Here is a 17,789-nt window from a genome sequence, read left to right on the forward strand (position 1 = left end):
GCTTGTGACCCGTGGTTCTTTCTTCCTTTCTTTTTTCCTGTTCTCTTGGGCAGATGCAGAAACCTTCCTTTGCTAGGAAGTTGGCAGGTCTGCTCCCTATTGTGAAGAGCTCCCCCAGCTACCCTGCCCTGAAATGACTGCCACTGGCTTCTTTTGATGGATCTTGCAGCTGACAGTAACTTGTCAATTTCTATTTACATTTCTCACGCCACCTGCAGAACCCTGTCCTATCCCTTTGTCTCACGACTAGCTGTGTCCTTAAAGACATTTCCTGAAGAAGGTCATCCCATTTCATGGGATCTCCTATTACAGAAATTATGTTGACACTTACTCAAACATTACATTATTACATCCTTTATTACAGCTCCTGTTAGTTCATCTTGACTAGATGTCCAGTTCACTGTTGTTCATATGTTCCAGTTCATATGTTGTTCACTGTTTCTCACGTAGTCCTCAATTTAGAGATTGGTATTGCAGTTGCTTTCTTCTAATGTTTGATTCCAAAGATGCTTTACACTAGAGAGGGTGCCCACAATAATCACTAATGTCCTTGTTTTACTCTTCTGTCTCTGTGATTCCTCTGAAACTTTTGCACATGTATCGTTTTGTCCCTGGAATTCTTCAGGGCCAGTTCTGTCTGTTCATATCATATACTCATCTGTGTCAGCTTTAAACAGAGCCTCTTCTGATTTTCCTCACTCTTCCTACTCTTTCTGCAAAAATAAAAGTGGGAGGTTCGGGCATGAGGATCTCACCGGTTTTATTTTAGTAGAAACAAGAAAGCTCAGATGCAAAGATTATTTAGTTTCTTTGCAATAGGCAGGTCAGTTTTAAGTTCCCTGTTTTACAGCTTTGCTATTGCTTGGCCCTACAGACTTTTCTGATGTGTGGAAGGAAGGATGTATGGAATAGCTAAAATGTTACTGGAGAAGCTATCCTTACCTTCTTCAGGTCTATCTAAAAGCTGTAAGTGACAGCATCTGTATTTGCTGTTGAAAGCCCATGTTCTGAGACAATTTGGATGAGGCAATTTGGATCAGTAAAAGAGCTCTGTATATTTAGAAGCTTTCCCACCCATAATGTATGGGTTCATGCTCTCTACATTTTTTATGTGACTGGATTCGAACTAAAACTTGGGTGTTACGATGGTGAATGATTCTATGCTCCGCTATGCTCCAAAGATCTTGTGTGGAGGCTCCCATAAGCAGTGGCATTAAAGATCAATACTGAACTAAAACTTTAAAACTCAGTACTGATTCCTGTTTACTTCAGACATCTTCCCAATGCCTGCTTATGATGTGAAGCATGTTGTTTTCCTTCTCACCTTTCTGTTGAATGTAGTTGGTATTCTTTTTCTCCAAGGCAGTATTTCATCTTTAGAATTGACACCAACAACAATTCAGCATCAAACCAGTCTTGCGCTTATCCTTTATCTTTGACCATCTTATCTGACAAATGAAGAGTCTGTGCCTTGCTAACACTGAGATGGAAAGGAAAGACGAGAAGATACCTATAAACACAACTGCTCAAACCCCACTGGCATTAGTGTTGGAGTGAGGAAACAACCATGGCTACAAGACTGTATGAAATAGAAATGCAGCTGACTTCACAATACTTATTTCTTATGCAAGGAGAGAAAGATGCATTGGTGGCCTGTATCTATACATCTAGCACTGTTTTCATGCTTGGTTACCTGGAAGCTACTGCTGCTGCTGAAGGATAGAAAACCAAGCTGTTTACTTGTTCTCATGGTCACAGTGTACAGATAGACCTTTGAGGATAAAGTAAGCTGGGAGAAAGTTGAGAAAAATGCTTTGTTTCTATTTTCCTTGCTGAAGGAAGCTATGAACTGGATTTCCACTTTATTTCATGAAGACACTCTAGCAATTGGGACAAGAGAGTTCTTGCTCCAAAGAGATCACAAGTTACTTTTCAGTGAGATTTGATAAGATGCATGCAGACAGGGATTGGTTTATTAGCTTGAGTTGGCATCTCTAACCACGTTGAACAAGAAAACTTGCACAGATTCAAACATTCCTTTGGTTGCAGTGTCCAGTCAGTCACGTTTGTTCCCTCTCTGAAGTTTTATGTGGATTGATTTTTTTTTTTTAAATTGTTTGGGTCCTTTTCATTGGCAGAGAGGCTGCAGAATATTTTGAATTGTTAAGGGAAAGCACAGTAAAAGTAATATAAAATTCATTTATATAAATGATACCAAGCTTACATTTCATAGTGCAAAAGGAAGTTTATCATAAGGTGAAATACAGCATCTGGGCTGCTGATCTTATTTGTTTGATGAATCTGTTTACCTCTTACATGCATTCATCTAACTCAGGAGAAGGCAGATATGTGGAGTGGGAACTGAATGATCTCAAATCTACCCATTCATCACTTCAATGACTTTCATTCCTGCAGTGTCCAGATACTTCCCTATCATATAGGAGTAAATATCTTTATTTTTCTCTTGGTCTGCAAGACAATTACCTTAACTTACAGATTTAGTGAAAGGAATGAGATCCACATCTGCAGCACAATCCCATTCAGCTCTTATAAGAGTTATGTCCATATCTTGATGGGGTCCAGCTGTGTGGAGTTCTGCTTGTATTCTTCTGCCTTACTATCAGAATGTTGCATAGATCCAGTGGATTGCTTTAGAAAGAGTGGTAATTTTTCAGGTCTCTTGTCAGGGCAGCATTTTTGAGTACTCACAGAGCTTGACTATTGAGTCTAGTGAGCTATTATTAATTGCATGGGTTTTTATTTTCAGTCCTAATAAAAATGGGAGTGTCCTGCTTCATGCCTAGAAATGAGTTAAGTTTGCTTTTGGGGGCTGTGGCTCCTTGTCAGCTGTAAGGCCTGAGTTTTTCTGTGATAGGTATCTGAGCATCTAGACAGTTCTCAAAAGAACTAAATCATAGGGAGAGTTTAATCTGAGAGCAGACGTCTTTGATATTAGAGGATGTTGTGAGCTAGATGAGGCATTTACAGCGTTTACCTCATTCTCCTGTATTAGCCTGGCCGCAGTTCAGATTAGCTGCCTATTCTGCATGCAAGAAAATTTTTTGGCAGGCCTCTGAATAATCTGGCAGATGGTACCATTTGCCTGCCGTGGTACAGATGTACAATCATTTCCCTTTTAACTAAAATAAATAGAAGCCAAAATACAGTTGCAGTATCTAATGGACTTTGATAGAGAAATAAAACTGGTGGAGTGAGTAGAGATATTCCTGGTGAAACTTATTACATAAGGCAAACTATTCTCCTTGATCTTCTTGAACTGTATCCATATCCTGCCTTTCCCCTTCAATCCTTGACCTCACCATTTGGGTTTCAGACATACGGGTACTATAAGTTGCGTGTTCATGATAGGCAGCTTGCTGAATTGCATGGTCATTTCAGGTCATTTTCTAGGCATATGCACAGTGGACTAGCATAAAAGTTGTGTTTCAGCACAAGTCTAAAATTTTTACCATACCCAGCAGATGGAATTTACTTAAAGCAGCTTGAGTGATATTTCAACACTGGTCTCATAAATGCTGTGGTGTTTGGAGGGAGGAGAGCGGGCAGGTTTAATGTTTCCCAAAGAAGCTGCACATGTGGCATGGTTGTGACTATCCCTGTGCGTGGGGGTGTGTGACTCTCATGAGAAACAATCACAGAGGCTATGCACATGCCCACATTTCAACCTGAAACTACATGATTTTCACCCAAAACAATGTCTTCATAGTAATAAATGCTGACTTTTTATTGCTGAGCTCTGGCGCTATCTGTCATTCCCATCCTTTGATAATGGATTGCCGTTAAATGGTATTAAAGCCACATATCCAGTGCTGCTTATTAAATAAAGACAGTGGGAATCCTTGAAAAATAAATCCCCTGTAGCCCTCCAGCAAACCAGAGTACAGCATATTGTATCAGAGTCATTAAGAAACTCCCACAGCTTTATAATTTTTTCCCAACCATTGTGGCATGCTGCATGTATTAATCATTCTCTTGCATCTTCATATGGGGGATAAAGTATCCTCAGAGCTGTTTGTCAGCATCCAGTAGCTGAGTATCACCAATTAGAAATGATTACTCAGACATCCTACAGTATTAGTGGCTAGTGTTGTTTTCAGTCATTCCAAATAGTGCTAAAATTACCCATTGTGAAAGCCATTTGGTCATGGGTTATAAAGGAGTTTCTATCTGCACTTCTTGCTGTTTTGCATTCAGATTTGTGCTTTATAGTAAATAAGTACTGCAAAAAACAGTTGACATTAGACTAGGTTATGTGGCAACCCATTTTTTTTAGACAATGATCTTCATGAGGAAACGTTCTTTGCTCTGCTCTTTTATAGTCTTCTTCAAAGCAGCAGGAACTGGCCTTTTGGAGAAGGTGTATTTGAATTCCCATAGCACAGCAACATTTCATCACTGCAATTGCTAAGTTCCTTGGCTTCCGCTTTATCCCTTAAATTTGAATATGGAAGCATTACTGCAATGCACTTCTTCAGTAATTGTGATGCAGACAGAGGCTTTATGATTATGGCACATATGTACCCATATCCTTTCTCTTGTAGGAAAAGACAATGCAGAGAGATGAGGCACAGTTTGAAACTGGCACTGTATTTGAAGAGTTTATCCAAGACAGCACAAAGCAGCATAGGAAAAAAGGACAAGGCACTTGCTGAGGAAGGTTGTGTTTTTCTGTGTTTTCCTAAGCTAAGCTGGTTAGAAACACTGCCAGCTAGGCATGGCCCCTGGAACCTCTCCAGGAAAAATCTCAGCTCACACAGTGAAAGGGTTTCCCCCGTCCATGCTGGAGAACAGATTCCCTTCTTAGAAGCTTAGAGATAAATATTGATTTTTGCAACAGCAAATTAATGTTAGTGGCACCCAGCCAATTTCTATCATGGGCATAGTGAGATATTTTGAAAGTGTTCCACCAAAGCCAGCAGGGAGTATGACTTCCTTGGTGCAAACAGCCCACACCCCACCCTTCTTCTGACACTGCTGCTGCTGACTCATGGGACACTGATCCTGGCAAGTGAGTGAGATGGTCAGAGTGAGAATTTACAGGCCTGTATGGCATGCAAACACTGAACGTGATTTTGGGCCTTACACAGCACTTGTGTGGAGAGGAGATCTAGAGGATGCATTGTTCTTTGTTTTGTTTGTTTGTTTTTAATGGTTAGTTTACTGCCCATAGGAATCCATATTCACTACTAGTAGGTATAACTCCTGGCTGTGAGGTATTGCCATTAGGAGCTCCAAGGTGAAGTCCATGTCCACAGACTTACAGCAGAATATGAATCTCATATGTCCTTTTTTGACATCCTAACTATGGGACTGTCCTTGCAGTTCTTTAGTGGTTTGTCTATGGACGTATGAATGCACTTTATTCTCCTATTTGAAGCAAAGATAATTTTCCTGATTTCTTTTGGGCAATAATTTTCTTTGAAGTTGATGTACCTTTTCTTTTTAATCCCTTACTGCTGAAGAAGTCAGCATTTGTCTAACAGATCTTAGCCTGCCAGCAGATTCCTTTGAAGTTGTCCACTGTCTCCCTTGAGTCTCTGCAAAACAGATAGAAAGTAGTATGCGGTTGTATTTTTTATTAGAAGAATGGAACAAAAGGTCTGCTTGTTTCACTGCCTGTAGTGTTCCTGGCTCCTTGGTGACATTATGAAGAGACTTCTTGTCCCTTTGTGACAGCTGTAATTTACAAGGACTTTGTTACCTCAACCTTCTCCTAGTAGTTATCCATTTAAGAACTTAGCAGAAGTCAGAAGTTGCTTTAACTAGTTTCTTAGTGTAAAGAGAGTGGATGTCACTGCTTTAAGTATCTAGGAGACCATTATCCTTGGTGAAAATACTAATGGAGTACGCTGTAATGCAAAAATGATGGTAGTCTTGTAAATAAGCAAGGCTGTTGATGTGAAATGAGGATTGAGTATGTTTGGATGATTTGGCTGTCTAGGTAAATGTCATGGAATAACTGAAAGAAGCGCTCTTTGGGTAGAAGGGCCACTTCCCCAGTCACCCAGCAATGGATTTCTGCCCAATATTAACCGCATGCAGATTTTTTATTAGGTATTATCTTTCTCTCCAAGAGGCGCTGATGGCTGTACCTGTGAATCAGATCCTGCTGAGCAGCAGTTCATTCTTGAATTACTAATGGATGGAGAGTGTATAAGAAAAAAAGATGCAAGAAAATCTGCCCTACTTGGTCAGATATGGGCAGTTGGTGTGCCAACACAAGTATGTATGTTCTGGGTAGGCAGAAGGACCCTCAGGGAGAACAGGACTGAGCAGGAGAATTGGTGTTGTATGAATATTTTGCCACTAAAGGAGAGAAATTCAGGTACCTGAGTAGGGTGAGGGCCTCTGGCAGAAAATCCTTTACTGCCTGTTTATATGGTGGCATGGATCTCTTTCTCTCCCGATGGACCTGTTTATGTGCACGTAAATCACAGTGGTGGAGAAGCTATAGCTGGTGATTAGGGTGTTCATCTTGGATGTGACAGGCTGAAGTTCAAATTCCTGCTACAAATCTGCCAGAGCAGAGAGATGCACTGTGCATTTCAACCCTACAGAGCCAAGCTGCACATTTGACAATTAGCTGCTCTATGGAGAGCTCAGGGTGCATGTTACGTACAGGCTGGTTTTCCCAACAGAGGCAGATATTTGGGTCTAAGCAAGCTCAGTACATAGACTGGAGATCACATTTTCAAAGGAGGCACTGAATGTCACTTTTCCTTCTGTACTACTTACTGCCTGTCAAGAAAGGACTAGCTTCTGAACAGGGCTGGTGAAGAGCTACAAAATTGGGCAGCCTCTTGGATGCGCCAGCTCTTGAGGAAAGATGCTGCATGGAAAGAGGAAGCATAGAGCCCTGAGGCCATGCTGCTGGCTCTAGATTGGCCAGATAGGTTGGTAGATACTACCAGAGGAAAATGTTTCAGGCCATTCAACACTTGTCATGCACAGGCACACTAGCACTTCCTTGATGTAGCTTTCAGTCATATAAATCTTTTCTTGTGTGTTCTTACTGCCAGAAAACTCCAGAATTGTTAGCTTAAGTCTCACTTCATTTTAAACTGAGTGTGCTACTCCTACTTGAATTCTTTTGTACCATTCTTCAAAAGTCTTCTTGCATAATTCATGTCAAATGTTTGCAAATTTCTCATCTGTAGTCACTGCCTTGCCAGGCTATTAGCTCTTTTGTATTAACTCTCTTAAGTCACTCTGTGACTGACTTTCTGTTTTTTCTGAGCTTTCTGAAAACTTCTCTATTTGTCATTGTGAGTGCATCTGAGGAAAAGGTACTGGCACTTCGCTGAGTTCATAGCACACGCAGGTTCGTTCTCCAGTTATATTTCTTGCCTTTTTCCCCCATTTAACCTCATTTTCTTTTGTCCAAGTTGTAAATGACTAATATGTATGAGTCATACTGCACTAATTCAGTCCTGCAACATGAGAATAATTCTACTGCATGTGAACAAATACTTTGTACAACTTACGTACATCATGTCTGATTTTTCAAGAGAGTTTAATTCCCTTTATGCTGTGAACTTGCTTTGTACGCTGACAGCAAACAAGGCACATCTCTGAAGCAGAGGATTTACTGTCCATAGGAACTTTATCAGAAAATATGTTCAAAAATATGGCTGCCCTAAAACTGAGAACAGACCCAATTCCAACCATATGGACTGGATCACTTGAAGCATTGACTTTACTAGCACTCAGTGGTATACTGTGAGGGGGGGACAGAGTATTAAGGCTAACCTAGGAGTGAAAACACTTCAGTACCACCGTGCAAATGGATGCATTTTTTTCCTTCTATCTTCATATTCTTGAGACTGATTGTACAGGGACGTTCTCAGAAGATCTTGCCAGATCAGATGCAGGTCTTGCCAGATCAGCCATCATTTGAGCAGCAGGTTACAGTTGTGTACAGCTGGAGGGAAAGGTTACACAGGGGTGAGCTTTCTCACTGGTATGGCTGCAGGAAAGAAGTTCTGCTCAGGACAACACTTGCCATCAGTGCAATAGGGTGGAAAGTGGAGTGGCAATGGAGAAAGTCAACGATTGTGAGAGACTCCAAGTGATGTTAGTATGCTGAGCCAGGACTATGCCTGCCCTTTTGTAGGATGAAGTGGTAAGTGGAAACACTGAAGTTATCTCATTCTCACAGCTAATTTTTTTTCATAATTTAAAGCGTACAATGTTCAGGATATACCCAGAAGTTAACAGCTGAAATGCACATTGTTTCCTTTCTGCAGCATGATTAATGATGTTCTGTCCTGCTGTTCTTCCAGTAAAATCACATTACGTCACAGCACTGAAGTGTAAGTAGATTTCCAACTCTCCCTCAGTAGCAACATCAGTTTTTAATCCACACGCAGAGTTCAGAAGCCACAGAAATAAACCCTTTATGTTTTATGATTGCTAAGATTTTAGCATTGGTTTATGCATCAGGCAATTCAAAAATGTATCATGATGTCTGAAAAACCACAGCAACCTTTAAAGAAATTCCTCCTGAAGAGACAGCAAAGGAATGTATTTAAACTAGCTTGGGAGGAAAAGAATCTTGTGCAGAGCCTGGCTGAAAAATAGAAGAGCTGTTTATGACAGTTGGCTCTCACAGTTCTGTAGGTGTTTAGCCTGCCTTGCCTTCCCAGAGTACAGGTGATGCTGTGCTGGCAAGTGGCCACTCTGACATGTTGTGTTGCTTTGTCTCTTCTCTTAGCTTAGCATTTATGAGGTTATAGGAGGGAATACATTTAGCATCATAAACTGTAAATTTAGGCTGTAATTGTCTGGAAGATTTCCTGTTTGCTGAGATATATTACCAAGAAGAGTGTGAAACTGCCCACAACAGAAGCTGAGAAGGGCCAGTCTAGGAAGTTAAAGCCCGCTTTATTCAAAATGCAGTGGAGTGGCCAGCTGCACAAAGAGGTGCCTTCCATTTTTCTTTCTGAAGTATGACTCTGCTCCTGAGGTACCTCCAGATAGTTCTTCTAAAAAGTCTTCATGTCCAAATCTGAAGTGGAGTCTTCTCTTGTATGACCCTCCATCTAAGTGCCACATCAAGCTCGCTGGCTGCACAGAGGCTGCAGCCTTCTCTGCACTTGGTACTTTCCTATAGGAAACTGTGGAGTTCCCCAGGCTTTGATCAGTTCTACCACTGTGGTTGTGCACAAAGATGTCAGTGACTGCTCCCTATGACTCACCAGCTATTAACTATCACAACTGGGGACTGATCTGTGGGTTTGGTTTGTAAGAGAATTGCTTACTGCAGTATTGTGTTTCTTTAACACTCTCTGGAATTTAAGTGAAGTTAGCATACCTGACTGAAATAGACACTTTTGGCTAATAGGATTTAGAGTGACCTGATAGCTGATGCAGCAGGAGACTTGCAGTCTGATGATCCCTTTTGCCAGCAGCAAAGAGAGCCTGGCATAGAAAGTGATCTTCCGACTGAGAAGAGTCTTATTCTGTGAGTGCTGCAGGGTGAGCAGCTATCCAGACAGCTTTTCCCAGGTATAAAGTACCAAAGACAGGTCTCTGTCATCACTCTTCTTCTCAATATCCTGTTAAGCTTCTTTTTCTGTTGCTGTTCCGCCTGCATGCATTTAAATCCTTTTATGCTTAATCTGTATTCACAGTGTATTAGGGAAATAGCATTTTAGATTTGGTTAATATAAAAACCTTGACCCTCTGGAGAAGTGAGTGTAAAAGAGACACAGGTCACACTGAAATGAGCTTGGGTCTCATCCAATTGCCAAAGAAATCTTACAGCAGCCATGCTGGATAATTGTCATTTCACATGAATAGTGACTTTTTAGTTTGGTTTTTTTTTTATTACTAGAGCTCTAGGCCAGAATGAGTGAACAGCACAAGGACTTGGACATATTGGCAGAGCTGTGTGCATGCCTGGGGCTTTGGGACATAAGTGAATACTGCTGTAATATGACTGAAGTGCCTTGACAAAGATCTATAGGAAGCCTGCTGTCCCTCATGTCTATAGTTGAGATAACGCTTCCTTCACTACTGCGACCATTATTCAGAGAATATTCTGTGAGCTGTTTTAGGCTCTTTCCTTCCACCTCTGCAGGCCCAAGATTCTAGATTTTCGTTTAGAAAAATGCACTGGGGGAAACTGAAACTCTTTTGAAGTTGCTGAGCATTTGTATCTGGCCTTATAGGGCTCAGATTTCACTCATGGATTTCCTGAAATGATGTTCTCTAGCTTCCCCTGTAGCTTTGTTGTTTGTGCTCTCATCTTTAAGATCTGGATCAATACGTGTCAGAAAATAGTGCCAAGGTACCATTTTATTGCTCTCTGGCAGGTCTCCTGCATCAATCAGATGTTCTGTTTAATACTGGCTTTTGGCTTGAGCTTAAACGGCACAGATGAATTTTTCTGGTGTTTGATATATGAATGACCAGTACATTTATGACTGTTCACGCTCTGCTGTATGTTTTCCGAAGTTCCCTAAGTAAGTAAATGGCAGGGCCAAGCAGTACAACACCAGGAAAGGGCTACATGGTATCTAATAAAGGCAGAGGAAAGAAGAAATGCTCCTTATTGATCAGACTCCTTTCATGGAGCATACCAGTAGCAGCTAGAGCCCTGGGTGTCCTGCACTGGGATCTGACAAGCCAAGGCTCTTTTCTGCAGTGAGCCAGCTGCCTTGTATCCTATGGACAGTCTTGTCTCCAGCCTCAGGGGAGCTAGTTAGGTTGGGCTGCTTGGTACAGGGATGCTGGAAAGAATCCGTTGATGCCATGGAAAATAATGGTCTGGAATAGGGAAGGTAAAGAGAAAGCTAATGATAGAAACTTTGATGTTATAGTGTGAAACTGATTGAAGGTTGAAAGTGGGATATGGATGGGTCTCTTCTTTCTGGAAACCAATGAATGAAGTGGTTAGCATAACAACTGACTCAGAGCAGCTCCCAGAATCTAAGCTATCGCACCAGTCTCTTAGATTACTGAAGCAAACCAACCATGAAATCAGGGACAGCTTGAAGAAAAACTGGAAAATTTCAAATTCTGCTTTATCAGGGACCTGCATTAAAATATTTTTACTGAAACACTGCAAAATGCAAATGGGAAGAGGTTCCTCTCTGTGTTTCAATTTGATTCCTGGGCTGTCTCCTGCTTTTCAGAAGCAGCTGCAGTCTGGTTTGCCTTCATCCTTGCCTCTCTTCCATTCGGAGCTGTTGTTTGTCTTGGTTTGTGACGGAAATAAGACAGAATGCTCCAAGTCCTTCTGTATAGGCTTTACAGCGTGATTTTGCAGGCAGTGTGCAATGCAGACATGAATCACAATCCCTGTAAGATCCTGCTGAATTCAATCCCCTAGCTCCTTCATCTGGCTCAGAACAGGCTGCAGATTTTTTTTTATTTTTTAATCTAAGCAATAGCCAATTTACTCAAGAGATGAGTATTTGCTGACTGTTGCTGCTATTCTTATGCTCAGAACTGCAAAGCCTTTGGAAAACGAGGCTGGCTCGTGCTTGTGTCTACAAACTGGGTTTCAAATCTGGCTTGGATTCTCTCTTCCAGCTCAGCAAGTGACTGATATGTTCACTTCAGCAGAGCTTCCTCCTGGGCCATGGGCTGTGTCCCAGTGCCATGCAGTGGTTGCTGCATGTTCACTCGCACACTGGAGGCACATCCTGCAGTACCCTGGAGATAGGGGTGAGCTGAGGACAGCAGCAATGATTCAGAGCTGCTTTGCATTTTGATCCTGATAATAATTCACTGCAAATAAAAATCTTTGGTATTATCTAAGGTGAAAATCAGATTCCACTTCAATAACACCCCTGTGTTATTAAGGTTATTTGAAAGAAAGAGTGTTTTTGTTTGGTTGAAATTCAGGTGTGGCTGAGGTTGTCACAGTTCTGTCCTTAATTGTTCAGAAAATGGTTTCATGACACATCATTTAAATACAGAAAAGTCTGTGTTATGGTTGTAATCCTTCAGCACCTGGCATCAGCAGAGAAATGCTTCTGTTCCTCTCCCTTCCCCTTTGGTGGAGCTTATTTGTTTGGATACAACATGGACTTTAACAAGGAAGAAGGGAAAACTATATTTGAAAATATTTAAATTCTTTGTTTGAAATACATAAGCCAGATGCAGCATGGCCTCTGTGGATAGCCCTGACTAGCTAATCTGCAAGAACATTTCTGATTTAAAAAGATCTTCCTATTAGTTACTTCTGTAAGCAAAGCAGCTGGTGTGACCCAAGTGTTTTGCTCTTATATTGCTGCTGTGAGCCAATAGCTCAGCCTGAGGGAGAAGGTAGCCTACTTACCTTCTGGAAGCAGTGACTGTGGGACTGCAGAAACCAGTGTTATTCTGAGTCTTACTGGTGCTATCTGAGAGCCTCTCCCACAGCACTGGGAGATAAAAGAACTGAGGGCACGCCCTCACAGCCCATGTGAGATGGTCTTGGACTTCTTAGCAGTTATGACTGGTGTCATATGGATGCCTCCCATATGCATCTCCTTCCGCAGTAGGAGCAGGGGTATCCCTCCTGCAGCGTGCAGGGAGACAGGTCTGTGGAGAAAGGCAGCAGAAGACAAGGGAACATCCATTCCCAAACACCAGGTGTCCTGCTCAAGAAGAGGCTGCACTGCTCATGTCTCATCTCCGTTGGTGGATATTGAGGACTGCTTGGTCTAGCTCTGGTTCAGTGCTCTGGTGTATCCAAACCTGAGAGTTTTGGAGACCACAGTGTAAGTTATCAATACTGACTGACTCCACATCAAATCAGGCTGGGGGCAGTACTTTTCTTATCAAAGCTACTGTGTTTTTCCAGAGTAGCAATGGTTGTGCAGGAAGCATTTCCAGGTGATTTACAGAGTTACTGCATTACAGGCAGTCATAAAAAATATATAAGAAAGCAGAGTGCAAGAGGTAGATGGAGGGTGCCCGACCACTGGCTGCCTGAGAGCAGAGGGTTCTGCTCATCATGTGGCAGCTCTGGGCACCAGAAATGCTGCAGATTGTTCTGGCTCCTCCAGAAGCTGCTACCTGACCCATAAGAGAATTTTCACTTAATGAACCTGTCTCCTCATCATGCCAAGGGAAGAGTGTACACCACTCTCTTCCCCTGCAATGCTTGATTACAATAGGAATTGGGTTGCTGAGATTTACTAGAGATGTGTTTTCACTGCATGCTATGCTGTAAGTGAACTGTAAATATACCAGGCACTGGCAATTTCCACTCATTGCCTGAAAGCATCATTTCTGCAGCAGCACAGCTCTGCAGCTAACCTAATAAATACTTGCGCTGAGCGGGGTTCATTATCTCCAATGCAGCACTGCCCTGGCGTGGCTGTACGGCTTCCCACTCCAAACAAGCCACAGCTAAGCTAATTCTGGATGTCTGCACTGTCCTTCACGGTGTGGTGGAAACAGGCCCTGAGCAGTGCTGGCGGAGGAGTGGTGCATGCGTGCTGTGGTGCTCCTCTGCTCTATACTTAATGGGAAAGAACTGGATTCCAAGGCAGTAGTCACTTAACAGCTCCTCATGAAAATATTTCTCAGAGTTGGGTAATGTGGCTGCCTCGCTCCTGAATTTGAAGCTGCCAGACCTTATTCTCTTCTGAAACAATGTTTGATAGTGTGATGTGCCTCTGAACAAAATGTTGACTGGTCTGTTCAGAACTCCTTTTTTACTATAAAGTGATTACTGATGATGTAGGTAAGTACTATGTGGTGCTTCTCTGACATACCAGAGAAATGGATTTGTCTCCAAGATCTGGTTGCCCAAATAAACCTTCCTAAAACTTGCAGAAGTTGTTGGGAAGTGATGTAAAATAATGTGCAGAAAATATTTGGGAGTACTTTAACTCAAGCTGTTCAAGATCTTGAGGATAAAGACAAGTAAATCTGAACAAAAAGTTCCATTTAAATAATGAGGAGAGAGATGAATGACCATGTCCCGTTGGAGCTGGGTTTATGAAGGTTCAGGTCTGTTTGTACCTTAATATAGGAAAATGCATGATATGGCAAGGATTAGATGAGCATGTTTAGGAGAAGTAATTCTAGTCAGCTGTATAAACAATATGCCCACTTCTGTTGCTCTATAAAGTGACACAATTTGTCTGAGAAAAATTACAAAAATACTTCTTGTCCTTAAGGGAAGTTGCCTTGAGGAAGGGAGATGGAGATATGCCCTCAGGCAAGACTGTGTATTTCTTACTGCTAATAATTCCAAATGTGACCTTTTTTCTTACTGTAGTACTGGATAAATGAATACACCTCCACCTTGGGCATTGGTGTCTTCCACTCTGGCATTGAGATCTACGGCAGAGGTATGAAGTATTTCCTTTTCATTATCTGCAGTACATGGGAGAAAATCCCAGCGTGGCTGGTTTGATATGGAGAAGAATCCAAAATTTATAGTTTTGGCAAGGATGTTTTGAGCAGCAAAAAATCGGCGCCAGTTCTGTTTTAATCTGTAGGGTAGTGCAACTGGAACTTGTACAATTCTGCCATGAACCAAGTAGCTCTTCCAATCCCTAGTGTGTAATGTCAGACTCTAGAGCTAGTGCAGGTGTGTAGCAGAATAGCAGGAAGGACCAATCAAATTGGAAGGACCTGCAGTGAAAGAAGGGAAAGTCTGGGGCGGAGGAAGATAGATGAATCAGTAGCTGTATTGAAACCTGTATAGGGAAAGCTGGTGCTAATTCTGTGTCGGGGTAAACCAGCTTTGTGGTAGTTCTTTATGAATGTCTATGATCCATAAGTTTTCAAATTAAAAAATATTTAGCAATCCCACCCAAGGGATGTGGTCAAGGTGTCTGTTAAGAAGAGATGCAGCACAGTGAAGCCAAAGGACAGGACAGCATCACAGACTTTCTTATTCCCCTTCAGAAAATGTTAAATGGGAGTGACTGGAATTATCTTACTCATGGTATTTTTAGCTAGTGCCATGTAGCAGATAGAATGCCGGCGGTGCTGTGTTCTGTCTCAAGCACAGCAGCTTTCATAGGTCGTGTGAGATGGCCCATATAACATGGAGGGGCCTCCAGGCTCAACCCACATGCTAAGGCAGCAGAGTGTAATCAGCTTGGGCTTTTTCTGCAAAGAATTCCTCATGGCTGCCTGCAGATCCTTCTGGAAGATTTCTTCCTACTCTAGCTTCTCCTAGCTCAGTATCACTGCTGCTAGCTTCTGGTAGTATTTCCAGATGCCTCTGCCACACAACTTTGTACTGACAGGAAGCCACCTGGGCAGGCACAAAGAAATGGACCCAGAGAGCTTTTCTGCCATTGAGATATGGATTAGCAGTGCTAGATACTAATTAGCAGTGCAACCAGTGGTATTAGCAATGATGGAGCTGAGACTGTGAGGGATACTCCTCAGGCTGCTAGGTAACTGGGCAGAGAAGATGTCTTTCAGAGGCTGGCTGAAGCTGATTTTGGCAATGGCCCAGCCCCTGGTGCTGATGCTGAGCTTTGCAGACAGCTGCTATCCTGACACAGAGTTCATTCGATTACTCACAGTCTGTCTGTTTTCTTTCCTTGTCAGAGTTTGCCTACGGAGGGCATCCCTACCCTTTCAGTGGGATTTTCGAGATCACACCTGGCAGTGCGGTAGAGCTTGGCGAGACCTTTAAATTCAAGTAAGGGCACTTTTCTACATCTTCTTTCCCTGCTAGTAGCTGTCTCTGCAGGTATAACAGAGAGGTCCTTCTCCCCCTTCTCCCTCATTAACACTCTCACTGTTTCCTTTATGTGATCCTTGTTCAAAGGGAGCTCTGCAGGGGTCTTGATGGCAGATAAAACGGTGTACACCAAATGAAGAGTGGTGCTGAAGTGTGTTTAGCAGGGTTTAAAGTATAGTTGTAAATCAATATAGTTCTCTCTTCCCATTTTCTTTGTTTTCTGTGCTCCCAGTATTACCTGTCAGCAAGAATGGGAGTAACTGCATTATACAGAGCCAGTACGTGGGAAAATAAACTATTCTTTTTATGAGGATCACCTAGTTATGGATATTGCATAAGTCATCTCGTGTGTTTATAGCTACACTGTCACAAAAGACAGAACAGCTACCAAGGGAGTCTGAAAGGATACTTGATTAAGATGCCATTCAAGGTACTCAGTCTTTGAGGCTGTGGTTCAAGGAACTGCCCACAGAAGCTGGAACTTGACTTTCACAGTCTATGTGTTTACACTGGGGGATGCTGGAGACTTTAGAAGAGCATTATTGAGTGAACACTGAAAGAAGCAGTGTTCCCACATAAAGCTCTGTCTGCTCCTTTCTGGCTCACACCATGGATAATGTCTCTATCATGGGAAAACTATCTCCACTGTCCAACTGCAGTTTTCTGCTGAGAAGTTATGGACACAGGGGGAAGCAAGCAGACTCCGATAGCTGAGATGTCTCTCTGTGGTGAGCTGAAGGCTCTGGGGACTGCTTCTGTGCCATAATCTGCTTTACAGATAAACTTGAGGATATTAGCATGCCATTTAGTTGGTAAGAATATGTCTGATAGCCCCAGATATGTGTGTCCATGACTTACACCTGGCCTTCTTCTTGTCATTGCCTTATCATTTCCTTTTCCCTGGTGACGTATCACTTTCTTCACTGTAGCTTTCCATGTTGTACTTTGTTTTTACTAGAGAATCCATTGCACTGGGCACCACAGACTTCACAGAAGAGGATGTGGATAAGATTATGGAAGAGCTGGGCAAAGAATACAAAGGCAACGCCTACCACCTGATGCACAAGAACTGTAATCATTTCTCTGCTGCTTTGGCTGAGGTAGGCACAACTATTTTCTTTCTCTCTCTTTTATTTTTTGCTGTTTCAGATCTGTAGTAGTGCTTACGGAAGGGGAAACAGGATCAGAACATCCTGCCAAGTCAGAGCCAAGAGTCAAATCTCCTGTCTCAGCCCTTAATATTTTTGAAAGCCTGTTGATGTTCAAAAAGAAAGGGTTTGGAGGTAGAGATGCAGCAGGTTTATTACTGGTCCATTTATTACTCCTATAACCTCATTTATAGGTGCACTAATTTGACAATCACCCTGTTTTAGAGCTAGGTGAGATAGAAGTAGTGTAGCTTATTTCAGGACAATTCTGGCCACATGGTTAAAGACTGCTTGAAATCTGATGAGATAGACCCTCTCGGAACTAAAAGCAATTCAAGTTTCTATTCTCATTTCCCAACATCCAGATGCTTCCTTTACTTTGCAGCCTTAGTGCTTTCTTTTGTTTTTGTAGTTCCCATAAAAAAACCTACACAACAAAACAAAAAAACGACCAGCTACATGTAGAGTTCTAAGGCAGAACCTTCAGCTGGTAGAGGTGAACAGAATGCATTAACTTGAGAGACAAGTGTCTCTCAAGACTGTGGGAATATGTCACCACAAAATGCAGAAAAGAGAACTGAGATCTGTGCTCTGAACCAATGCTGAGGCTAGTCTTGGTGTTTGTGTTATCCTTTCATGCTCTCTTTCTGTGATGGAGTAATAATAATACTAATTAGCATTTATTTATGCACAGCTACCTTATGTGGCAGTTAAAAGCAGAAAATGGGAACAAGTATTCAAAGAATTAAAAGAAAGGATGTTAGAAGCTTTGTTTGGCAGAATAAATCTGCCTGGGGTGTAAGCAGTGTGGTGAGTTCAGGAGAAGATTGTTCTGAGCCTCCTAACTAATGCCAGGCAAGTCACATCCCTGCTTTGTGTATGAGTATCCCATCTTGTATGCTGGATTACTTCCTTCCTTTGAAAAGTACTTTGAAATCTTTTGATGAAAGCTGCCTTATCTGTCATGG

The 17,789-nt window shown here is 42.1% G+C and overlaps 1 protein-coding gene across 4 annotated transcripts in view; it reads left to right on the forward strand.

Annotated features, from left to right (window-relative positions):
* Window positions 1–17,789, forward strand: part of LOC107314905 (deubiquitinase DESI2-like) — a 46,227-nt gene that overhangs the window by 15,875 nt on the left and 12,563 nt on the right. For 2 of the 4 annotated variants that reach the window (XM_085548986.1, XM_015864719.3), the window contains 3 exons: window positions 14,246–14,318; window positions 15,538–15,631; window positions 16,632–16,773. In XM_085548986.1, the coding sequence (XP_085405112.1) occupies window positions 16,687–16,773 (87 nt within the window). In that variant the 5' untranslated portion in view covers window positions 14,246–14,318; window positions 15,538–15,631; window positions 16,632–16,686. Of the gene's footprint in view, window positions 1–11,613; window positions 11,695–14,245; window positions 14,319–15,537; window positions 15,632–16,107; window positions 16,486–16,631; window positions 16,774–17,789 lie in introns of those variants that run through there. The other 2 variants (XM_085548988.1, XM_085548987.1) reach the window with 2 other exon arrangements.

The sequence above is a fragment of the Coturnix japonica genome, chromosome 5 (assembly GCF_054131305.1).
Source record: "Coturnix japonica strain WE chromosome 5, WE-NBRP24, whole genome shotgun sequence".
In the NCBI taxonomy this organism is placed as follows: domain Eukaryota; kingdom Metazoa; phylum Chordata; class Aves; order Galliformes; family Phasianidae; genus Coturnix; species Coturnix japonica.